The 25,774-nt window shown below is 40.6% G+C and overlaps 1 protein-coding gene across 4 annotated transcripts in view; it reads right to left on the bottom strand.

The window, feature by feature from the left end:
- Positions 1-25,774, bottom strand: part of LOC138202490 (anoctamin-4-like) — a 45,647-nt gene that overhangs the window by 6,194 nt on the left and 13,679 nt on the right. The window contains exons 1-21 of one of the 4 annotated variants that reach the window (XM_069156519.1): positions 24,716-25,213; positions 19,441-19,612; positions 18,253-18,453; positions 17,155-17,303; positions 16,792-16,941; positions 15,125-15,225; positions 14,531-14,575; positions 14,315-14,446; positions 14,003-14,109; positions 13,096-13,151; positions 12,799-12,920; positions 11,890-12,024; positions 11,320-11,416; positions 11,049-11,109; positions 5,964-6,046; positions 4,831-4,971; positions 4,222-4,386; positions 3,727-3,763; positions 3,379-3,490; positions 1,845-1,902; positions 1,121-1,218 (exon numbers count right to left, since the gene is read on the bottom strand). In XM_069156519.1, the coding sequence (XP_069012620.1) occupies positions 1,121-1,218; positions 1,845-1,902; positions 3,379-3,490; positions 3,727-3,763; positions 4,222-4,386; positions 4,831-4,971; positions 5,964-6,046; positions 11,049-11,109; positions 11,320-11,416; positions 11,890-12,024; positions 12,799-12,920; positions 13,096-13,151; positions 14,003-14,109; positions 14,315-14,446; positions 14,531-14,575; positions 15,125-15,225; positions 16,792-16,941; positions 17,155-17,303; positions 18,253-18,313 (1,910 nt within the window). In that variant the 5' untranslated portion in view covers positions 18,314-18,453; positions 19,441-19,612; positions 24,716-25,213. Of the gene's footprint in view, positions 1-1,120; positions 1,219-1,844; positions 1,903-3,378; positions 3,491-3,726; positions 3,764-4,221; positions 4,387-4,830; positions 4,972-5,963; positions 6,047-11,048; positions 11,110-11,319; positions 11,417-11,889; positions 12,025-12,798; positions 12,921-13,095; positions 13,152-14,002; positions 14,110-14,314; positions 14,447-14,530; positions 14,576-15,124; positions 15,226-16,791; positions 16,942-17,154; positions 17,304-18,252; positions 18,454-19,440; positions 24,694-24,715; positions 25,214-25,774 lie in introns of those variants that run through there. The other 3 variants (XM_069156518.1, XM_069156517.1, XM_069156516.1) reach the window with 3 other exon arrangements.

Here is a 25,774-nt window from a genome sequence, read left to right as displayed (position 1 = left end):
GTAGGTTTATTGAAAATCAAAGGTTTCAGTAGGCCGCGTGTTCTCGCGAGAGCAAATGAAGTGGAACTCTTGAGCACTGCCTTCCCGTGTTCCCATGCTGTCGTCGGGCTTTCCCAGGAAGGTACATGCCATCACGTCATTCAGGAGTCCTATTCACTGTCATCAAAATGCAAGCTGCCCCCCATCAGCTGCTGCTGCTGCCTTTGTGCTGACACAAGGGGTCTTATCAGTTGAGAAGACCCCCTGACGTGTCACTGATGACCACTGACTCAGTCATGACTGACACCTGGAACTGCTGTGAATTACACAAAACCAATACTCCTACTGACTAGGCATTAAAATGAATAGTTGAGTATATCAACATGTGTGAGTATTAAAAAACAATCCACCAAACTATTATATTTTAAAAAATGACTAAATTGAATTTATTAGTTTGAAACTGAATTCCTATAAGCTAGGAACTAGTATATAATATTCAATATAATATCAAATTAATAATATTTAACTGAATCAATTCACTCTAAATCTGTATTTGATCCTCTCTGAAAATTCACATTTATCTGTGAATCTGTACATCTTTCCTCTTACATGTGTTTCTTAGTAAACTGAAACTGAATAGCAAGGACTGAATTTGAATTCGGAGAACTGGATGTTGAAGAGAGATGAATCTTCAGTGAGGATCAAAAACAGTTTTAGATCAAATTAACTCGGTTTCATAAAACTACATTCAGTTTCAAGTTTCGTGGAATCCAAAATAACAAATTCAATTTCAAAACTCATAAATTGACTTTCAAAATAAGGCTCAGTTTTTAAATACAACTATTCAAGTTAAACAATACAAATTCAAACTAAAAGTCAGTTTCTACTGACACATTTCTTCCCATACTCATGAACTCGTGGTGGCACTACGGTGGGGGATCAACAAAGACGGCACTGTTCATTGCCTGGAGACCATGACAAATTACCATGGCAATACATCCAGTGTCTGTTCAGTCTGGACCAAAATGGTGGACAAACCGACAGCCCGACTTTGCCATTCCTTGACTGACATTGCTAGCATTACTAAAAACACAACACTTTGATTTAATTTGCAAGGTTTCCAAAAACAAATGGAACTCACGGGTAGCCGAGCTCCATGAAGTTGTTCCACGTCTGTTTTAGCACCATAATGATCCCCATCTGCATACAGAGGTCAATGAGGCAGCCGCTGGGGTGACACTGCAGGACAGGCAGAGACATGATCAAATCAAACTGGAGCCCTCGCTAACAATGGCATTTCTAAAAGGTAAGCAGAAATTGGAGGCAATCTGCATTACTGCATAAAGTCTTTATAAGCATCACTCACACTAGGAAACACCCGTTGTTTCTGTCTATTAGACCCATGTTATGTTGGTGAGTCATTATTATTATTATTATTATTATTGTTATTATTATTATTTATACAGGCATTATGACCTCAGCAGCTTTGCAAATGTGCATTAAAAGGCTGTAAGTTCTTCAAGTGCACTCATGACTCTGCACAGCCACCAAAGGCTGAGCGTGGTAACACTTGTCCTGTCCATGTCACATTACAGAGAATTTTTCCATTTCTGCAGCCATGGGAACACGAGTGGGAGCACATTAGCTAAGCACCTAAAAGTGTCGACTCAGGCCTTTTGTCCCCGTAGACCTCTTCAGTGTGTTATTTTCCCTGCGTGTTCCCATAAGTACTGCTTACTGCTGATGGGGATTAAATGCATGGTGGTCGAGCATACAGTAATAGCTTAATGTCCAATTTAGAAATACTTGGATCCATAATGCTTTGCTGTTATTCCCCCAAGGGGGAAAGCAAAGTCATTACTCACTTCTTCCAGTTTCCAGCGATTGATGAGACGTAGATATGCACCAGGCCGGCCTGTGAATCTGTCAACCAAGAAAAAAAAAACAACAACAGGAGTTGCTGCATCACATAAAATAAAACGGGAAAAAAAAGACAACCTCTCAGGTCTACGCTTCCGGCTTCACTTCAAGCTTAATAAAGCAGAGACATCTTTCTGCTCTAAGATGTAAATGTAATTAAATGGATCTGGTGGTCAAAACTGTAAAAGTCTCTGAAGTGGGTGCCATAAAACCAGGTTTGAGATTTTTCTAATCTTCATATTGAGACTTTTCTGGCACTGTAAGAGCTGAGACCACTCTGTGTCCCCTGGGGAGCTCTATTCGGCAATAATAAATCAGTCTTATGATGCACTAAGATTCTAGCTATTTGTCTGAGTGATAATATCATATCTGTCTTTATTGTTTCTCAGTTGGCTCACACGTCTACATTTCTGCTTCCCCCAAATGTCTGAGTTTTATCGCTGAATTTGGATGTGCTACAGTGACCCCATGATACAACTTTTCAGTAACACACATGTTGGTAAGGGGCAGGATACCCACCCAAACTAAACCATCATACATTGAAATTCTCATTACATTCTCAGTATATTACAGGAGCACATTGCAGTCACAAAAAACACCCCAAAAGACCCAATCCTGTAATTATAGCACACCATCTCATAATCACAATCCCGAGAAAGGTTATGGTGGTTTTCCATCATCATCACACTTGAGAGGAAAGAGACCATAGTGCTGCCTGATTTAACATAATAAATGTTGGCTCTGTTTATATGCGCAATGTACTGTAATTGCCTGCGGTCACACCTTTTGGTTTGTAATTGTACTTTTTCATGTGTGGTATGATGACTTCTTTTTAAGATTATTCTTTGGCCATTTTAATACTTTTATTTGACAGTGAAAGTGGAGCCTGACGAGGAGGAAATGAGGGGAAAGTGAGGAGGGAATTTAACATGGGAATTGCCTGGTCAGGGCGTATGCACGCGAAACTCTTGGCTGTCAGGTCACCCCGTGATACAGTGTCCTGTGTCTTATGTGGTACACTTGTGATAGCGCCTTGCCCCATGAGAACAACCTTTTGCTCCCCATTTATTGTGTATCTGTATTTGGACTTTACATTTTGGAAAATAAGTATGTTGAATTAGCTATTTACCCATGCATTACAATTCCTGCCCTACATTCCAATTTGGCATTTGCTCGTATTTATGAATTGGTTTTCTGACAATTACAAGAGTTTTTGTAATAACTATGAGATCCAGATCTCGTAATTTTCTTTGCGGCATGAGATAAAATAGTTCCCGTCTTGATAACAGGTCAGAGTTGTCATAACAGTTTTAAGTAATACGTTAAAGGTCATTTTAATTTAAGGCGCAGGCCCACAAGTCTACAGTGAAACATTTAGTTTGTACATCCTGAAAAACAGACACCCCGGTTATATTCGTTATCACTGCATGACTGCGTGACTTCTGCAGTGGCACATGCGGCACTGTGTTTGTGACTCACCTCCCCAAAAAGAAGGCGATGTAGAAAGTTGAACTGTTGAGATTGACAAACTGAAAAAGGAACATCTTGAGAGTAAAGCTGTTTTCCCACTCTGACTCTGTCCTGGGCTGCTCTGTGGCGGCACACACAGAAAAGAAGGGATGAGGAGAAACAAATAAAAGCAAAATATCTATATTAGCACAAGTCTGTCAAAACTGCATACAGACAAGAGGATTTTAATGAGATTTAAGAGTTTACTTGATGACAATCACAATTTTTTGAACTGAAAACACCTGTGTACAGTAGTAGTAAACATAATCAACACACGTTTTAGCCTTTAGAACATCAGATCTGGTTCAGCCAACTTACCTAAATTTGTGAGTAGGAGAGCAACTTTTTCATAGAGCTGAAAAACAGGGAGAACTTCAATTGGTTTCTAATTGCACTTTTAAAAATTTGACTAAGAGAGTAATTTATTTCTGTCTAACAACTGAGTTACAAACATATGTATATATATTGCCAGGAGAAAATATATAAATATATACGTATATACATATAGATATAGACACACACACACACACACACACACACACACACATATATATATATACATACATACTTTTATATATGGATATATATATCTATATATATATATATATAGATATACATATATCTATATAGATATGTACATGTATGCGCACAACTATATGTATGAAAGTTTGGCCGTTACATGTACAAAAAGCAACACAAAAAACCTTTTGTGTTTCAGTATCTTTCGTTGAGTCATGATTTTTGCCTCCTGAAATGAATTTAACTACGACACCATTTTGTATCTCTGCACCACCATGGACAGCAGAAACTCACCACGTTGAGGAGCATGATGACGCAGAAGTTGATGCACACTGCCGTGCCCGTGGTCGCCACCTGAGAGTTGTTCCTGATGAGAGCCCAGCCGAAGGCGGCGAAGGTGCTGACGGTGATCACGCGGTAAATGACGATGCCAAAAACGGCGGCGATCACAATCAGTATCTGTGACATCATAGTGACATGAAAAAAGACCACTAATAAAAAAAAAAAAAAAATATCAATTTTGAATTGCACTTGGAAAGCAAATAAATGATCAAGTGCTTTACAATATACTGTCCATGAAAACAGATATATTATAACTTTCATTCGGAGAAGTCTATTACATATAACACTTGAGAATATGCTGCTGTCAAAGTAAACAGTTGACGCATTTTGTTTATCCAGAATTTGCCAAAAATGTATTCCTGTGCAAACAAATAGCAACTGATATGAAAATTAAGAACATGTTGGATAAGTAAGAAAATTCAATTGTCAAAAAATATTTAAACCTACACAGGGGAAATGTGGTGACAGGGCTTTTTATTTGCATAAATAAGGCTCTATAAGAGAGGGTGAATATAAAGGTGAGAGTGGCACACCTCATATTTATTTAGACAAGAAACTCACCATAAAGAAAATTCCGGACGTTGAGACCATGAGGCGACTGTATTTGTCGGTGAAGGCCTGGTAAGGCTCGGGCTTTCCAGATATGGGGTTCATCCTCTCCTTCTTGGAGTATTTGGCCTCAAACTGGGGGCGTATTTCTTCCTGAACGACAAGGGACACGACTTGTGAGAAAAATCAGCTAATAAAGTGAAGGGCTTGATTAGGTAGGTATCGGATATGAAGTACTATAGATCAGGTATTTCTAAAAGTAGAGGCAAAGTGGAAGAAAATGATGAACTGCAAAATGTGGAACAAATATAAACTAAAATGATTTCCAGAAAAAAACACTAGACATACAGCATATGTGCTAAATCATGCTATTATGTGACTAACATATATGGTTAATTCTTATTTGAATTTTATTTCCAATAAAAATCTGACAACTCTGCAAACAGAGAGTTAAATATTAGCACAAACCACTAAAGATGGACATTTCTGACTAAATTGGGCAAATGCTGTTAGTCTAAAAAGGTAGACCTATAGTGACATTATAAAAAAGAATGTATTAAATACTGAACACTTTGAGGATCCATACAATTATCAGCATTCTTTGTGGTAATATTGTGCTTAGAAGTTAATTCTATGTCATTGAAACTACGAGTTTATAACTAAGTCACAGCCACTTTGACCAAATACCAGAATCTGAGTTTATCATCTGTTTCGTCATCTGTTCTGTACAAAGCAGACGATTCTGAGTCATTTTCACACCCACAAAGGGAAGGCCTTCAAAGATCACATTCACCAGCTGAAGTATGAGGACTGTGTGGGTTTTGTTTGAGCTTTCGTTACAAATGTGTTAAAATTGTACATTATTAGTGAGTCATACATTCATTTGAGACAGACTATGTTAATGAAGGTAAATAAATAATAAAAGGTGGGAGTAGAGAAGCATTTTTCCAGGGCAGACCTGCTGTGAGGGCATCATTGTTTGAGGTCAAAGTTCAGGAGGAATTTATCTAAATTGAACTGCAAACAAAGAGATCTAAATAGAAATATAAAAGGTTTTGTCTTTTTATTCCTAAATTCTTTCCCCAACATTCATCATTCATCATATTTGGCAACAGGTACAGAAACAAGTACAGTAAATACGTCACCTCCTCTTCCTCCCAGTCAATGAGGTCCCAGTCGTATGCGAGGACAGCTCTGCGTCTCTTCCAGAACTCCAGGAAGACTGTTGCTGGAGAACATGAATAAAATAAGGTCAGTATACGTGACCATGTGTGTTCCTCCTAAATACTCCCCATTATGATTGTGATTTTAGATACTTGTCTCTCAAGAAGAGCCAATATTCTATTTGTTTAATTTTTGGTAAAACATTTGCATACTATTTTCCAGTTCGTACTTGCTTGCTCTAATTGTTTTTCTGATTTATTGTTATGGCTGTAAGGTTTCTTTCTGTTTTATTTCTGTCCACTTGGGGGTAGTGGAAGAAGCTATAAACAACACATTATTGAAACATTATCACCTTATGAAGCGGTTATAGCTAACGTGTCGGCAAAGATTTACCCACTTAACTTCCAGCAGACATGGAAAACATTAGCATTGTTTTTGAGTAATGTTTGTGCCCACCAGATGAATATAAATCCAAAATGTATTTCAGGCTCTCCTACACTTTTTAGCTCGGTTTTTAGTCTCCACCATCCTCAGAGGAAAATGTTTAGCTACAAAATACTACCCAATGTTGACTGGTCGTAAACCTTCTCTGCCTGCTGCTTGATTTGTGTTTTGTTAAACCACAATCTGCTTTTGCAAGAAATGAGTCTAATGAGAGAAGGAAGAGTAAATCAAAACAACATTGTTGTGGGTCGTCAAACCAAAACAATGAGCTGAAAGATTGTAAAATGCACCATATAACAGCGGGAACTGCAGAGTTGGCTGATAATTCTCTGTAGGTTTGTCAACACGAGTGACTTCTTTGTATATTACACAGTCATTTGATCCATTGTTAAAACTGGCACAATAAAAGCGACATAATCAGTCCGTGTTGATTGTCATGAGGCAGAGTCGCACTGAAGTGCTGTTTGAAGCAGTGTTTACAATGCATGATGACATTTATTCTTTATCAAACAGACAGGTCGCTCACAGAGACCATGTACTGAGGCATGGAGGGCAGGTCTTGCTGAACAAAGTCCTGCGGATAGCTCACTTATTGCACACATTTACCTGCCTCTCCTCTGAAAGCTGCAGCAGTATTCCTACTCTCAAAAGAAGCCTTGATCGTCATTATTTCTAACACACTTTTAGTTTATTTTCTCTGTCATGTCCAGGTCCCTGTTGACCGTACAGTAGAGTAAGATGTTTTGGAAGTGAAGGGTCAGCTGCCTGAGAAGGGCACCGCTTTCCATGGGGAGCCAGCAGGGGAGCGCTCGTCTGAGGAGCCTTAATGAAGGGATTTGAGTGGATTCTCTGCTGCAGTTGAACCCAAAAATATATTCATTTGGATAACAGCACCAACAGCACGGAGAGGCAGTAACTACAAGGTCAGAACATACACTTTCTTTTAGACTTTTTTTTTTTTATAAAAATGGTAAACTCGAACGTGTTTGCAGACTTCAGGCTGGGTTCTGGCATTTCTCGGCAGCTGTGAAAACAGCTTTATACTTCCACTTCACAGATTCATTACAGGTGTCCTTGTTGTTAGTCTGTGTGTTGATCTTTACGTGTACAATGTCTAATATGTGTATACATTGTATATATATTTGTTATATATTTTACCCTGCTGAATGAAGTCTCAGATCTTTTATTGAGCTGTATATCCTTGACCATACACATTTTCTCAATATTTTCCATTCATTTTTTAAATTTTTTTTTTTTTTATAGTTTTCATAAATAATGACAAATAAATTAAATATGTTGCTATTTAGCAGTATTTCATGGCTGCCATTATTATAAAAAAAGAAAACCTGTCTCTTACAAATGGTTTGACTTTGTAATAGTTAAAGTTCAACATGTTCTTACATGTAACTTAATTAAGGGCTGTCAAAGTTATTGTGCAAGTAAGATACATTATCTCTGCCTTTTCATGCCATAATAAACATTTATTATCACATTACTGTGATAAAAATTCCCTTTTAAGATAGCATTTTACATAAGCAGGTTTATTTTCAGTGGTAATACCTTGAAAATGTCTTTACCTTTAAACTCATACAGTATCCACACCTGAAAAAAGGTTTCTACACAGCTCTAGCCAGATTAGAAATCTTTATTTGAATTTAATCCAATGCAAATTGACTTTAATTTCGTGTTTATACTGTCATGAAAAGTAAAACAAATTTCAGTGTTTCTATTGGTTGTGCAAAGCTGCACAGACAAAGCTGCCTCTTTCCTTCCACACTGTACTGTTACGTGCTGCTGTGGCTAACGCCTGGGACACACTGCCTGCATGGCATATGTGTGACCGCTGCCTCCCCTAAACCACCGCGGCTTGCTTGTGTGTGTGTGTGTTCACACTGCCAATGTGTCTGCTGATACAATCAGTCCAATCTTTCTACACTGAGTTTCCCTTAGATGATAGCCATCAGTAATCAAATGCTTGAGTTCTGATAAGACAAGAGTTGTAACCAAAAAAAAGCAGTCATGTGAATTTTGTTTATCTTTGGTCAGAGCAGAACACATGTGCACGCACGCATGCACGCACGCACACACACACACACACACACACACACACACACACACACACACACACACACACGTCATCATAGATCTTTTCCCTGTTGATTTTTTTTCAGTGAACTGCGCAGGGAAAACATAATAAAATTAGAAAATATTAAATATATTTTTGGAATCTGTCCAGCCCAGCTCATGCTTTACTGAACCGGTGGTAGACTCCAGTGTTTGAAAGGAGAAAATGCCAGTGTCGTGCTGTGAAGCTGGTCCGAGGTCGTACGGGTGATTTTTTTTTTTTTGCCCTCAGCTCTAAACAGTGTTTGATGAACTTCACAGGGATTTTTCTGCGTCTGTTTCATTAACATTTTTTTTGCTAAATAGAACCTGAATTTGAATGGACTGAGAGTTGTGCTGTTTTCATCATCCACTTCCAAGTTTTCTTTCCCCTTTTGGACTGGTTGCACTCACCTCACGAATACTATACAACATGAGTAACTACTCTTTGTCACATTAACTTCTCTTCAAAGCCAAACTATAACAAAACACAAATCAGACCTGATCCTTTTGAAAAATGTAGTCTTTGCCCTGCAAGTAAATAAATGAAAATGTCTGTCCTCGCCTGCACAGCGAGTCTTTTGGAGCAGCGACGGATCTGTCTGATGGGCTTCCTCCAGAACCAGAACCTGACTCTGGGCTTCTCTCAGCCAGAGGTCACCTACTGGGAGTCAACACCACAGCCTTCATCAGCTGGTATTGTAACATTTCCCATGACTGTTCAGTAAAGGTTCTATATTTTTAAAGTATAGATAATCTAGTTTGCCAAACTGCTCGACAAGTAACATCTAAAACTTTAAAGACACACATACAACTTCTAATTCAGTCCCACTGTAGCTGTAATCCACCATAAAACATGTATGAGTGTGGAAAAACAGATTGGGTTTCAACTGCCATGAGGACAATTGTCTGAATATGTCCGAGTGTGTAAATTATTAACACACAGTAACGCAACACTGAGCCACAGGAACGTGCTCTCATTTCTGGATTTCAGTACCTTGCCTTTGTATATTAGATTTAAGCTTATGTACAGGTTTAAATTCTGTACTTCTTCTCTCCTCTTTACCCCTCAACAGTTAACAACACCATCATCGTGCTGGGCGTGTTGACCTTTGCCCTGCAGCTGTCTTTAGTTCTGTTCTTCCTGGTGAGATGTTGGATACTTGACAACAGAGTACGAGAAGCTCTCAAACACCCAGACTCTGTTAACAAGCTCATTGGTGAGAGTTTGTGCTGCAGGAGTTTTTTATTCTTATGTTGGGCTGAAATTTACAAATCCTAAAAGCTTACGATGATATGGCAAGATCCAATAAAAGACTGTATTACTGTTTTTATTTTAATGTAACTGCAATGCAATGCTGAAAATACAAGCTACACATTTCACACCTCCAGGTCTGTTTGTGTAGAATATTTTGCAACACATATCAATAATTAAATATTTTGAGATATCACGAAAGGAGAGAATTTCTTATCTTCTCCCCATGTTAAGTTGAACAGTGGCAAAGAGCACATAAATCAAGTAGTTTGTACAGGATAGAAAATAATATTTTTCAGCTGTATCTTGTATTTTTTGCGAGCGGAGTGATTTTGGATTCATCTTCCTTTCTTTTGTATTTATTCAGACCCCCCATTCTTTCACCCGGACATTTATAAACCGCCCACATATCGGCCTTGTAATGACGCTGCTGTTGCTTCATCACGTGCCAAGGCTGCAGCAGTGGAGAAATACGCCACAGACTCTCTGGGTGGACCTTCCATACACTGGGACCTTGTTCAGTGCTGAAAGCACCTGATACATCTACCTGGCTTTTACACAATGAAAATTAGGTTACATGAAAAGCAATTAAATGTGAGATTTCTTTTAACATTTTGATAGTAGGTAGATTTTTGGAGATGTCTTTCTGATGTTTTTTCAAAGTTCAATGATAAAGAAAATGAAGTTAAAGCTGCATTAATAAAATTGTTTATATAAAGAATGGCTCAAATGACCGTGTATGTAAACGCATCGATAACCCACAAAAAAAACCACATTGGATATATCACCAAATCAGCAGCTTATGTTAGTTCTGTTTTAGCATCTTTCAGCTCATTGTTTTGGTTTCATGGCCTTCAGCTTTAATATTTGTTGTTTGTTGTTGTCAGCAATAGCAGGTTTTTGTTTTCATGAAAAAAATCTATGATAAATCCACTTTACAGTACCTTCCCAACACCACACAACACATTAAAGAAATTAGTTGCGAAAGATCCAGATATTTCCCTCAGTAATTGGTGGAGACCAAAACAGAGCTAAAAGGGGAGTTAATCTTTGACTTACAGTCACCAGGTGTGTTTGCTGGGTGCATTTGGGTGAACAGGCAACTTTTTGCTTTTTTATTTTGTGTTTGTTTTGCCACTCTTAAGGGCAAAAAGTCTACTAATGTAGGTTTGAAATGTTCACATTTCTTAAACCATCTTGAAGTGTTTCTAAAAGGTGTCACATGTTTAAAGTGCAGAAATAGTGACTTAGCGAAGAGACTTACCCCAAACAGCCATGAATACAGCAAAGAAAACAGTTGCCCCGTTGTCGAAGAGATGGGTGACCTTCAAATACAAACATGAAGACATTAACATTTAATGTTAATTTCTGAATACTACATTTTTTATTGAAAGACCTACTCTCCAACACAAACTTAAAACCACATACTGATACACTTGGTTGTGACATTAACACATGTTCCATGAATACGCTGACAAAGTGTACAACTTTACAGCTCTTCGGAACATTTCGTCCTTTTCCTCTGGTGACAGTACCTTGGCGTAGATGCAGCTGTCTGACAGTCTCAGGTAGGGGCAGTACTGGTCACAGATGGGGCACATGATGATGTCAGTGGCCTGGCAGATTTCTTTGCTGGAAAAACAACAGACAACAAATTCTGGTGAAGCTGGTATTACAATGTCCAGGAAGCGTCAAAGTGCCTCAGAGTAACATAGAAAAAGCTGCAGTAGGACAACTTTGACAAAACTTCATTTAAGTGTGTTCTGTATATCTGTACAGTTTTTATACAAGTGACTGATGAAATTAGGTTCTTTAAAAATCCTGCAGAAACTTTATTTCCTTCAAGTTAAACTGCATTCAATTTTATCAGTCACAGGTGACAATTTCCCACCGTAGCCTTATCTATAATGTAAAATTAGTTTTGCATTAAGAAAAGCTACCTTTTCACAAACTATCTGACTGTCTGATCTATACTTATTGACCATCTGTGCAGCAAAAAAACGCAACAGTTCGAGGCAGATAAGGCTCCTGTAGCAACTCAATATATGACTGCCGGCTCGATAGGGATGCATATTTTTATCGAAAAAGAGAGGAGGTGTGTTTACCTGACCTGGCAGTGCTCCACAGTGAAAAGACCATACAGAAATACCAGCAGGCCGACCAAAGCTGCAGGGAACAGCATCCCAGTGTACCAGCCGAGCCAGGCGAAGTAAAGACCAATCTTCTCCCCAAAATACCTCCTGAAACGACAGCCAAGCACAAGAGGAACAGGGCTGCCTCATTCTTCGGTGGGAAAAGCCTTAAAAAATACTTCAAATAAAATGATACTGTAGCTGGTAAAACAGCAGATACATCCTGATATCTTAACAAAACAAGGTGTATAATTTTGGGGTATCTCCTTTCGTCCAAAATGCTCTGTGACACTGTTTGCATTTTGTCTTTTGATCGTCAGTAACTTGTCCGTGATCATAAGACTCAAACACAAAATGTATTCATAAACAATGGCCAGATTGCTGAAATTTCAGTCGAAGCGGACCTCTTACTCCACCTTCATTTGCAAATGCCTCAACATATTTTTGTTGTCTTCCATTTCATACCATAGAAAACTAGTACAGTCACATTTGAAGAATTTTAGTACCGAAATATTGGTTGTCGTGTCTTTCAAAGAATCTACGTTGGCCGCGAAACTCACAAAAAAATATAAAAGGCCCTCTCGTACGCCAGCTTGGTTTGTCCTTTCTGGGTGGACGGAACGATTCTTTGTTTCAAGTGATTATGCACGAATGAAAACATAATTATGAATATCATACTAAATTTCTGCCAATACATCCCACTAAATCCCACACAATGAACCATTACCACAGTTAAGAGAGCTCTATTCAAAGTCAGCTTATTCCATTGGGTTGTGATAAAAAATAAATCTAGATGGAGGCGTTGATGAACTGTATTTATTGCACTGCTACATGTTTGGATTTTAAATATAGTTTGAAATTTTGCTGTCTGATTGTAGTTACCTGATGAGGTCCAGCGGTTGGTACTTGTACCAAACCCCCCACCAGGCCCAACACTCGTACAGCAAGTGCCGATGGTTCTCTGCTCCATGTGTTCTGATGGAGTTTGTGCTGTGGTAGCTCCCCTGTAAAAATGTGCATACATATGTACATAGATTATTAATCTACAGCATGTGTTGGTGTAATATTAATAAATGGAATCACCAGCAATACTGTGCATGTCAGAGCAAGCAGTGATGACTTCAAAACAGGTGGCAGAACTGAATGACTGAATGGCTTTAAGGAGAGCAGCTGAATTACCTCATGAAGAGGGAAGGCTGCCTCATATGAATTATTGCTCAAAAGACGATTAAGCCCTGCAATCAAAAAGAGAAAATCATGAAAGAAGAGGCAGAGACGCCCGATGCTGTAAGTCAGGCAGTGCAGGAGATGCCAAGTACTGTACATTTGTATTGAAAAATATAGCTACTGCTTGAACGTGATCTGTTGAAATTCAAATGTAACTGATCGAGCCTTTACTCCAGTCGAAGGCGCTTCACTCAATAAAGTTTCCTACATTGGTCCCGGGATGACAGGAAATATTGGAAAATATGAAACCCAATGGATTTTAATTAAAAATAGAAAGAGTCAAAAAAATAGCTTGCCTGCAGTTGGAAGTTTTGCACAGATCGTTCTTAGTGGTCTCTGATGGATGTGAAATGCTTTTTAGGCTGCAGGGAAATTTTTGTTGCAATACCACAATTGACCACATCAAGCTCTCTTAACACGGGGCAATCAAAAAGGTCTGAGACTGCTCCTGTTGGACGTCATGACGTGCATGGAATAAGAGGAAGCTACAACTTTTTTGAGTAACTTCCAAGTCATGTCGCTTGATCTACCCTGGCACATGCGTGCTTGTTGTTCTCTAAGTAAACTAAGCTATTGTTCACTTTGCTGATGGAGAATGGAGAAAACTATCAATCTGTAATTAACAGATAATTATGAAGGAGTTTGAAGAACCATTTTGAACTCACCACCACAGTTGAAAAAATCATAGAGGCTGCAAATATGCTAAATTTGAATATTTTTTGTACTATTGCTTACCCTGTTCAATGAATGAACACACTAAATGTCAGATGTTCTCTGTAGTTAATGCTCCCCCGCCGTTTCACTTCCACTCCATTTTGACTATTCCTGGCATTTTCATCACGTCCAGACAAAAACTCACCCATCTTATTCTTCCCTTCCTCATATTTGACCCGCTGGAGGATGTGGTGGACAATGCGACTTCTGGTGGCGTTGTTAAAAAATGTGTCTTTGTTGTGGATGATGAAACTGCAGTGAAACAAACCAGTTATTACAAATCTGTCTGCCGTAAATGCCATTTCGTTTCTATGTGTGCATTCGTGCCAATTTGCATGCAGACAGAATTTCCAAAGGCAAAAGTACAAAAGAGGAAATGGAAAATGTACCAGCTGGCAGTGTAAGATAAAATTCAAGCCATTTGTTAGGGTTGAGTTTTAGTTCTGTAAAAACTCACTGGTGGATTCTTGATCGACTGAAGGGGGCGGTAAAGCTCTCATTCTCCTCCAGGTCGGGTAGGGTGTTATTGTCGAACTTCATGGGCTTGCGAGGAAGCCAGCCACGAAATTTGTTGATGCGTTTCTCCATCCTGCAAGAGAACTTTCCGTTAAAGCTGCAGCAGCACAGTTTTGCTTCCTCAACTCACAAGTAGTTTCTTAGACTGAACACTGACCTGCTCATAAACTTGTGGCGTCGGTGCATGTAAAATATTTTCCTTCTGCAACATGGGGGGTACGGAAAAAAAAATAAACGTATGACAGGATTATATAATGTAGCTCCATAATAAGAGTAATAACAACGAGTACTACTGCTACTAGCATTGTTAATACTGCTTCTATTGCTGTTGGAGTAGTCGCTCTGCTTGTCATGCTGTTCATATCACTGCTATTCATAATAGATACTAATACGCATAAATCGTTTCTGTTGTGTATTAAAACATAATAAAAATTCCTGATTTTGATCAACACTATTCTGCTGATCGACAATTAGTGGCCATAATGCGCACAGAAACACAGCAACGTAGTGACATAGGCAGCGAAGAAGTGGACTACAAGCAAGCAAACGTCGATGAAAGCAATGTAGGATTTAAAAGATTGAAAAAGATCAGCTTTGCAAATGTTTTATGATGAAGGAAATGCATTTAACACTTTTTTTTTAAAACTTTTTATTGAGACACTGAATGTAAACATAACTTTTGCTTGTTCACAAGGAGACTCCGCAGGGTACCTTTAATTTTTTTCTTTCATTATAAGAAATTTTGTCTCACCTAAAAGGCATGCGAATGTTCATGAGCTCTGCGTAGCGACAGAGAACATCCCATGGCGCATGAAGCTTGAGGAAGATCATGTCACTGTTTGTTAAAGAGGCCTGTAAAGAAGACAAACGCACACACACGCACAAACAAAAATGTAATTTCAGCAAATAAGATAAGATAATAAAAACAGGGAGGGCAGTGAAATATGTCAGCACCAGCTGTGCAAAATCAGTATGTTTCTAGGGATACTTTTTCTTTCTGTTTGCTCTGCCTGGTAAAGTAGGAGTCTGTCTGAAGGTACATGAATCAGGATTTAACTGCAGGGAACTAAAAATAACTAAATGACTCCAAGAAACATGAGTGAGCTGAAGGTTGAGGGCGATAACATCCAATGTCTTCCCCTGCATGTTCTAGATAATGGTGACCTTGATGCCACAGCATCAGCAAACAGTGCTGAAGTTAACACAGATCATAACAGCCACATTTTCCACTCTTTCAAGTGACACTTGAAATGCTAAATAAGAGGCAGCAGCAGAGAAAATGGCTATCAGCACATTTGTTTTGGCTCATTGAGTGGTAGCTCACCAGTGAATGTCACAACAGCACTCGGCTATGAGAGCCGGCACAAAGGCTCGGAGCATTTTAAAAATTCAGCAATCTGGCCATTGAGATTACATGCATTATAGGACTGAGCATTCAATAGCTTCTCCACACGGATTGGTATTGATGTTGCTCGTGTTGTACATTATAAATGCAGCTGCAGGTTGGCCGAAGTGCAGGAACCTATCATGCTTCTCATTTATTTGCAGTCATCAGGTTTTAAAGAACTGCACTATTTTTGCTTTGCAACTTGGCCATGAAACCCCACTCTTCATCTTGAGGCTCCATGATTATAACTTCTGCCCTGAAGAGGTGCCTTTGAGCAAGACATTTAATCCCTACCAGTTGAGGGAGAGCTGCATTGTGGCTAAATCTGACCTTTTATGCAAACGAAGGGCAACAGACAAACATGGTGTGTTATTAAATTATTAATAAATTCAAGTTTGAGTAGTTCATCGACTTTAGTGGTTACATCTTTGAAAATATGATCATATTTTTGCTCTCCTTCATCACATGCTCCTGTAAATCAAAGCTGGATTTCTGCTGGCCAGACACAATCGCTCATTTTAAACACATTTTAAAGGTGCTTCATTTAGTATTGTATATCATGAATGGGTCAGATGACAATGTGTCATGTGTATTAGCCTTTTTTTTTTTTTAGCTGCAGCAGTAAAGCAGGCTCTGGAAGAGAGAGCTGAGTCAAAAGGCAAAGCTCTCAATTTACCAGTCGGTCTCCGTTCCAACCCTCACCTGTGCTAATGAGCCTTGGGTAGTGACCGAAAGAATAAGATCATGGTTACAATTTGCTGAAATAACTTTCCGTCGGCCTCAGCCTTAGAGATAGGGTAAGGACCTCCAACATCTGGAGAGAGCTTGGAGTGGAGTCGCTACTACTTTGCATCGATTGGACTTTTTGGCATCTGATCAGGATGCCTCCTGGGTGCCTCCCTTTAATAAGCCTCACTTATTTACTTGCTCAGCACCATCAGGAACACAAAGTTGGTGACTAGTGCATGAACACAGAAGAAGCCAAATTTTGCTCTCCAGTGGTGAGAAACACCAGTCGCTGAATACTTTACCTCCTTTTCCATTAGCAAGCCCTCTGCACGGATGTTCCGCTCAAATATCTCCCTCTTTTCTGACTGCGAACTGGACTTCCTGTAGACTAGGATGTAGTCAATGCGACTCTTTCCATCGCTGAAGCAGAGGCCGCTGGACCTGCTCCTCCCCTGAGGACAGACACACGTCCAGACGATCAGAAAAGAATAACTGGCCATTAATAGGAAGAGTCATTTACCTTTTTTTAAATCCCTTTTAATCCACTTGGGTGGATGAATAAGTGGGTGTTACCCGAGCTGTCATAAGACTAATACTGTCTAAAACAAGCACATATCTTTAACTGGGACTGGAAAGAGCAGCGACTCTTTACTTTCACCACTGACCTCTGGGACGCCTGAATCAGACTTTGTGTTGTCATCGAGAAGGCTGCTGTGATTTCCCGGGTTCTGCAGGGTGGAGTCATCGTCTTTGGACGGGCTGCTAATGCCCTCCGATCTTTCCCTGTCAAGCAGCACATGAACGTCCTTCACAGCTGGAGGGAAGACGGATGGCGGAGTGGGTGAAATTACATTGTGCAATTACAGTAAAATGCGAACACGGAATGGACGCAGAAACACACTTGCAGTTATCTAAAGTTGATCTAATGTTGGCCCCCCTCAGCCCCCCTCAGTTAACACATACTGTAGAAGGCTTTTAGAAAACTTTCTCTAAAAACAACTGCATGCTCTTATTGGAAACGACACTGATTAGAGTAAATCAAAGCATTAAAGTTGAAGCCTAAACAATTAGCTAAAAGGCTTAAAAATGCTGAGGAAAGCTGCAGAGTAAGATGGTAATTCACTGCAAGCAACACCTTTTACATTGCACATAATAGATTGACACATGCTCACAATGAAATATTCTTTCATGCAGCTTCAAGCTAAATGTTGAATATTTTAGAGAGGATACTACCAATAAATTAATCCTTTTACTAGGCTATATACGGGATCAATCACTTGATTACTCTGTGCTGTCTCATCTCACAATATATATATTTTTTATCTTGAATCAAGATTCATAAGGATGCAAAAATAGTCATTTTCTAAACTTCTGAAAGGACAGTTCATGTGTAGGGGGAAGAGATTTGATCAATAAACACAAATATTGAACACGTTTATGTACTGTAAGCATAGCTGCGGCCACATCCACTACAACTTTTGGTTTTTATTTGTACTGGGATGGCCTTTTATTACCTTTATTTATAAGGTAATAATGATTTATTAGTTAAAATGTTTACCACCACCTTGCTGTCAACTTAGCTCACAGTGATGAAATACACGGGTCTAAGGGTTCAGTTCTTACACAAACACACAGTCCTGCTGTACACACCGAAAGCTGCGCTCTACAACACTGACTTCTCTTGATAATGGGCCATGACTGAAACTGGAAGGTACCAGAAGTGAACAGACATTGCAGGCCCTGTTGGTGGCAGTGGGTCTCACCCAGTGGAGGCACATCGTCTTGAGTACTGGAATCGGGGGCTTCGGCCAAGGACTCCTCCATGATGTCGGCCTTCCCACAGGAGGGGAAGGCGAGAGGTCTGTCCGCTGCCTGGTAGCCGGAGGCCGAAGGCTGCAGCGGGACTCGGTGTCGGTGGGGGCTCTGCCGCTGGGGCTCAGACCCATGTAGAGATAAACTCACACCTAAAAGGACACACAGAAGTTCATTACAAATTGTTTCCTTGTGTTTTGATACCTTAGTAGTCCTCTGGTACTGCTTCTTGTCCTTCTGCAACCTCTTATTTGCTCTCACTTTGAAGGCACAACAAAAAGTCTGGTACAAGACATGTCAGCAACTGGCAGCAAAGTATTGACTGAGTCAACTGTATTGATCAGCCTTGATCTATCAGTCAGCATTGATATACAGTATTAGTGTCACTGCATTGTGAGGAAGCACAAAGTCAACACCAACTCACTACTATCTGTTTATTGCTAATGGTAACCGTTGGCCCGTGACCATTCTGACAAGAACTTGACAGCAGCAGAGTGTTAAGAAGTGTGAGACCAGTATTAAACCTACTGAGCATGTTCAGTGGGCTGCGTAATGCAGAAACAAATGCAGAAGCTAAAAAAGGTTTGTACTTCATGCAAAAGGGGAGCGATTTAAATTTAAGTGAAATCCGGTAGTTCTCCATTGCAGCATAACCATGGTAGTAACCTGATACTAACATCTGCAGCTAGGAGGTTTGTAAATGTCTCTAAAGAATATACAACTCAGAATACAAACTGAATTAGCCTTGAAAAGAGCTAAAAGCTTCATGAACAGATAACAGTATAAGGCTGGCGATAAATTCCTAAAACAGGTTCACAGAACTGGGCAGGATAACCGTTCTCACAACCACACATTTTACAAAATGTGGCATGAAATGAGGAGCAGGAATATAGTGAATAAATCATGTGAGAAAGAAACATCTGCGAAAGTAAAAAAAGAAAAGAAAAGAAGAAAACTCTGCAACTTTTACCTCCTTAAGAAGGATTAACCTTGAAAGACTTTCAAAAGACACACTCTCCATGGGAACAAGTTAATTAGGTCTATTTGTCAACAAGACATTGTCCCTTGAACGGAAAAATTATTCAAAGCTTAACAAAACTGCTTCAATGAACTCGGTCTGAACAGGTCTGTTCTCTTACTTTCAGTCCTCTGGAGAGGAGGTCTTCAGTGACGAGAAGGTGGCTGTCTGGTATGTGCGCTGAATTTTTGTTGACAGTAAAGGTGACTCAGCTTAATTTTTCTGCTGAGCCGTAGTTACAGGTAGAGAGATAGAGGCTGGGGTACATCTTGGATTTTAATCAGCTGTTGATGCTTTGGAACATTGGAGTCCATCGTTGCAGGCAGAAGAAAGATGATAAATTTCATGCCAGTGAAAAAAATCTGTGCTCAGCATCCTCTTCCTTTACTCTGGGTGGTAGTAAACATTTCACTTCGCTGGAATACATGATATAGGCCTACTTTCTAAACTGGAGCAGCAGTGGTCAGAGAGGGCAACGCTGGAAAACATTCATGTGAATCTAAGGTGAAGGTGATCATTCAGGGCATCATTAGCCTTGTAAGGAAGCCCATTTCTGCCAATAGGTGAAAAGATTAGGAGAGTCCATCCATCCATCCATCCATCCATCCATCCATCCATCCATCCATCCATCCATCCATCATCTTCCATCTAATCCGGGGTCGGGTCGCAGTGGCAGCAGGCCAAGCAAGCTGACCCAGACTTCCCTCGCCCCCGCAACACTTTCCAGCTCATCCTGGGGGATCCCGAGGCGTTCCCAGGCCAGCTGGGAGATATGATCCCTCCAGTGTGTCCTGGGTCTTCCCCGGGGTCTCCTGCCAGTTGGGCATGCCCGGAAAACCTCCAGAGGGAGGCGCCCAGGAGGATCCTGATCAGATGCCCAAACCACCTCAGTTGACTCATTTCGACGCAAAGGAGTAGCACCTCAACTCCAAGTTCCCTCCTGATGTCCAAACTCCTTACCCTGTCCCTAAGGCTGAGCCCGGCCACCCTACGGAGGAAACTCAATTCAGCCGCTTGTAGCCGCGACGATTAGGAGAGTCATGATGTTAAAAATAAATTATGAAAGGTCAAAACTTTGATTTACAGTTAATGGTCACAATTATCTGAATCAAATCAAATAAGAATTTTGACTTTTTAATCTAAATAAAAAAATTATAATTTGGACTACTTAATCAACATTTTTATGGTTTTATCATAATTTTGACTTTTGGTGTCATAATTTTGACTTATAAATCAGAATTTCATCCAGTAAAATGGTATAAACTGATCTGCCAAAACATCATAATGTCTCACAGATTAAGCAACACGGATGATCTCGTAATAATGATGCATGTCTGGGATTATAGACAGTGGTGAACCATAGCCAGTTTTTAACATTAAGGTTCGCTCCGGTCTCGCGATGAAATTGAAGGCTTACTGGATATTTGGTTAGACGAAAGCATCAAAAACAAATGCAGCAGCAATGTGAAGTCGTACTCCAGTGTAAAGTTAGTTGTCGGAACATACATCTTCCCTCTGTATACAGGTGATGCATGGGTGTTGATGTAAGCATACTTAGTTATGGGGCAATAATGTAAATGCTGGCCATTTCTAATCACGACAACCTTTTCTTCATATTTTTTTTTTTACTGGCAGAAATGGGCTTCCATAGACTTGAGACAAGGAGCTTATTCAGCGTGTTATTTTGCACTTCTTACACACATGTACTGCATAATGACTGCGGGGGATCAACAGCACTAGCTTGTTAACTTCTCCTCCCTGTATTCAAGACAACCACCGACCCCGTTTCCTCAGCACCCACAGCACTCCAGCAATCTCATTAATGGGAGTGAGAATTGCTTACTATAAATATTGGCTCTCGGAGGACTAAGACACCACAGGTTAGCCTACATCCTGCTGCTGTGCCGAGACAGTAGCCAGTCAAACAATGTATCCATCAAACTTTAACAGCCTAACAGGTACTCTGTAACTTAAACCGCAACTGAGGTCGCATGGTGCCGAAGCTCAGGCAGCACAAACAGAGAGAAGTGCAAAAGACGGTTCTCCGTTTAACTCTGTTACACAAAATGTTTCATTAGCTTGCAAGTCGTTGCCTTTTACCCAGTCCCCCTTCCTTATTAAGCAGTCAGACACAATTAAGTTGACAGTCAAATACAGGACAGGTACAATATCTTATAAGTTTTCATTCATAAAAGGAAGAATTTGTTATCTACATAATTTTCCTTTAACCACTCGCCCTCCTGGAGGCTACAACTGTTCTGTTGTTTTGATAAGGAGAGAAAAATACAGACCATGATATTCAAATTTGGGCCAGTTTAAACACCGGTGCTTTAAATTCCTATCTGGTGTCACTTCACGTGTTATCTTCCCTGCCCAATTTACGCTTAAAGTAGTTATATTAGCATGTGGTTATCGTATGGTTGGCTTACCGTAGTTATTATAATCGTTAGTTTTTATACTTTACTGTTGGCTGCTATCCTCGTTTGCTCATCATACTCGTTTTCTATCAGTCACTTTGTACTTATTATTCTTTAAACTATAATGAATTCAAAGTAATATTTGCCGAGATGAAGAATGGCTCCTCATGACATCCTTTACAGCTTCCCGTGGCTGACAGTGGAGCTTAGTTGGAATTGACAGCTCTGAATTGGAACAAAATGGGAAATGTATTCAAACGCATAATTAAAGCTCAATTTCTCAAAGGTGAAGATAATGCTCACCTCTCAATACAATTTTACACGATACCTGCTAAACGATGGGCTATTTACATGTGACAGACATGGAGTAACGTTACCATTTGTTTGTCCACCTGATGAATAAGTCCAATACTGATTCTCTAGGAGTAGAAATTACAAATATCTTTGCCCATTGAAATAATTTTGTTTACTTTGCTTTTAAGATGTTTAGTCCATGACCATGTAATTAATTTGCTGCAATCTTAGTAGTTCAACAGAGTGGGGAGCCTTTTTCTACTAACAGCTGATCTCATTGTGTCAGTTTCAGCAGCCTGATTCTTCTTTCATGTGCAGTATGTTGTATCAATAATTTAAACTTATCAGCTCAATAGTTTTGACTCGGGATCTCCAGTATTGGGAGCAAGTAGCTCATGAAAATGAATGCTGAAGTAAGTAGGCTACATCTGTTACTTCAGTGCGTCAGATACATTTCATATCTGATGCAGTTCGCCTCTCATCTTGAGACTGTTTTCTGCCTTCTAAACAAAAGGTGATTACAGATCTGAGGATGTGGGTGTTAAGGTGAGTGCAGTCACCTATAAATGGTGAAAGGTATACCTAAATCAGCGGGGACTTCAGATGATCACAGCAAGGCTGACAACATATTAAAATATGACTCAACCATCCTTAGCTAGACTGCATGTTTTGACATTTCACCATCTTGTCCTGCTTAGATTTAATGCGGCATTCCACCAATTTTACGCAGCAAAATCAGTTTAAATGTCACAAGTGCCATCATTTGCAACCCGAGTCTGTGCAGTAGCAGTACTGGGTGTTCAAGACAGTGATGATTACAATGGTTGGGCAAATTGACAAATTTGTGCTCACATTTTGGCCGGGCAGGAGGTTGGAAATTGATATGGCATCTCCATCACCTGATCACTACGGCGCCAACTCAATTTGCAAATGTCAGCGCAAGATAGCAGCACCCATTTCTGCAATATTTTCGCCTCCCTTTCGTACAGTAAGACGAAGTAGTGTTGTGTTGTCCATCTTCATAAACAGGCAAATTTTAGAGGTGGCACAAATGCATGCAGTCCGTGGTTACAGCGCACGCCACATAACCGCGACATCTGCCGTACAAGCGACTTTAGTTGTATGTCATAGATTTTCTCTCTCCTCGTGTTTAAAATAAGACGCAATTAGATTCAAATTCACGAGCTGTGAAGGAGCAAGAGGAGGGTCTGACTCGCCCACCTGTATCGGAAACCTGACTGTAACCAAGGCCTGTCAATCAAACCAGGCACACCTTCAATCATCTCTTTGTGGACTGATATGTAATTCATTTTGGAGCCAGCCCCTAGTGGCCCTATGTGGTATTGCACTTTAAGGCACTTCCGCATTGGCATCACTTATAAAACTTAGATTTTTGCATACACTCTATGATTATAATATGTCCAACCACTGCTGTGGTAAACACGTTTTGTGAATCTGTTTCTTGAATGTACGGAGATGAGGGGAGAAAGGAAAGCGACTAGAAGCAGATAATACAATTGAACTTTTCTGTTGCTGAGATTAGTCACACACTCGTCGTCCATTCGTTTGTTGTTTCACAGCTTCCAACTAACATCTGCTCAGCTGGTACAGTAGTACTTTAGTGTTTAGTTTGTTGCGTGTGTTTGTACACACGCAACAAACTAAACACACCTCTAAAAATGAATCCTGTTGACGATATCAAGATCTTGACAATTTTTTTTTTTTAAACAGAAAGTCAAACTATAAAGAGTTGCACAGTGTTGCATGATGGGCAGTGTAAGGTCCAGTGTTTTTGGAGCTTTTGATCCATACTAGTGGCTAATATTCTTTATATTTTAGCCTACGTTGCACCAAATTTGACTGCTTAGAAATTTGTCCTCTTAAAAGTCAAATGAAGTGCAATCCTAATTACCCTTTTAATTTTCGATTTGGCCAATAATCACTCCAGGACGTTGTGTCTACAATTATTCTTTTTATTATCATATTTTTACATTATATATGAAGTCATATTGGTTATCTTTTGTGCTTTTTGTTGGTGTGAGAGAAAAATATTCTCAGCTAAAAAACACTCAATAACAATGTGGTCCCTTGCGTAACACAAGCCAACCTGGAGATGACAGCTCACACTGAGAGGAGAATAAAAGATTGCAGAGGGAGACGGAAGAAAAATGGGAGATGGTGGGGGTGTGTGATGTGTTGCCAGGGGGATTCAGTCACTTGCGAGGAGAGATTGTTCGCTCCATCTGGTTGCACCCATCATGCCCCGGGGCGCATGTTCGCCCCGACGGCAAACAGTGGAGATTTCACACCTGCCGACCTGCTGCCGTTGCCGAGACGATGTACGGTTGCCGCAGACACACACTTACACATACACACACTCCTCACAGAGACGTGACCCGTTTCTGTGTCTTACAGCTGATGCATCATGGAGGATGGAGAAGTAGAGTGTATGAAGAAATGTGGAATTACAGCCAAGTGAAGGGGGGGCACAGCTCGGGGAGAGAGTGTGTGTGAAGGTCAAATGCTCGTATGGTCACCGGGAGCCGCGAGTGAGAGATGAGGCAGCGTAAAGGGGAGCGCGAGGAGGACACGGCGACACATGAGAGAGATCACTGCAGCAAAAAAAAAAACATCCACTCGGAAGAACAACCTGCCTTTGCTTCAAGACAACTTGACGACACTCACCGTGTGAAGGTGGGCAGAGGTAGAGAGGCAGCTTCACCCCTCAGAGGGGAAGAGAGAGGAGGGAGGGGGGGAGGGCTTCCCAGCCAAGCCGCAGGAAAATGCCAAAACAGCCTGACGACTCCTCCACAGACACACACACACACACACACACACACACAGCGATCACCCCTTCTCCCCCTCCAGCCCCAGCGTGCAAATAACCTCGCTGAGGGAAACAAACAAACACGACGTCCCACGAGGGAAACCAGCATCCCCACTTTTTACTCCTCACCCCTCATCACTGCAGCGGTCGGTCCAACATCACCACACACACAAACACACGCGCATGCACTCGGACGGATCGGTCATAGTGGAGATGCTCAAATCTGGCAAGCGGAAAAGCTCTCAAAAGCTGTCAAAGATCCTCTCTGACGGAAAAAAAACCAAAACACAAGCATGAGCAGGATGTTTACAGCGTGAGAAAGAGAGCGAGAGAGAGGGAGAGAGGGAGAGAGAGAGAGACAGAGAGAGAGAGAGAGAGACAGAGAGAGAGAGAGAGGGAGAGAGAGAGGGAGAGAGAGACAGAGAGAGAGGAGAGAGACAGAGAGAGAGGGAGAGAGACAGAGAGAGAGGGAGAGAGACAGAGAGAGAGGAGAGAGAGAGAGAGAGAGAGACAGAGAGAGAGAGAGAGGGAGAGAGAGAGGGAGAGAGAGACAGAGAGAGAGGAGAGAGACAGAGAGAGAGGGAGAGAGAGAGGGAGCGAGAGAGAGAGAGAGAGAGAGAGGGAGAGACAGAGAGAGAGAGAGAGAGAGAGAGAGAGGGAGAGAGAGAGGGAGCGAGAGAGAGAGAGAGAGAGAGAGAGGGAGAGACAGAGAGAGAGAGAGAGAGAGAGAGAGAGAGAGGGAGCGAGAGAGAGAGAGAGAGAGAGAGAGAGAGAGAGAGACAGAGAGAGAGAGAGAGAGAGAGAGAGAGAGAGGAGGGAGGTGTGTGCCCCTCATCTGCATTCATAATCTGGATTCCCCGGCAGCCAATCAGAGGTTAAGCTCCTATGACAGCATCCAATCAGAGAAATGGGCTGGC

This window comes from Embiotoca jacksoni, unplaced genomic scaffold, assembly GCF_022577435.1.
Source record: "Embiotoca jacksoni isolate LCO1_2020_lvr unplaced genomic scaffold, fEmbJac1.0.p SCAF_21, whole genome shotgun sequence".
NCBI classification, from domain to species: domain Eukaryota; kingdom Metazoa; phylum Chordata; class Actinopteri; family Embiotocidae; genus Embiotoca; species Embiotoca jacksoni.
The sequence above is the reverse complement of the archived record's forward strand: the minus strand, read 5'-3'. Positions and strand labels throughout refer to the sequence as shown.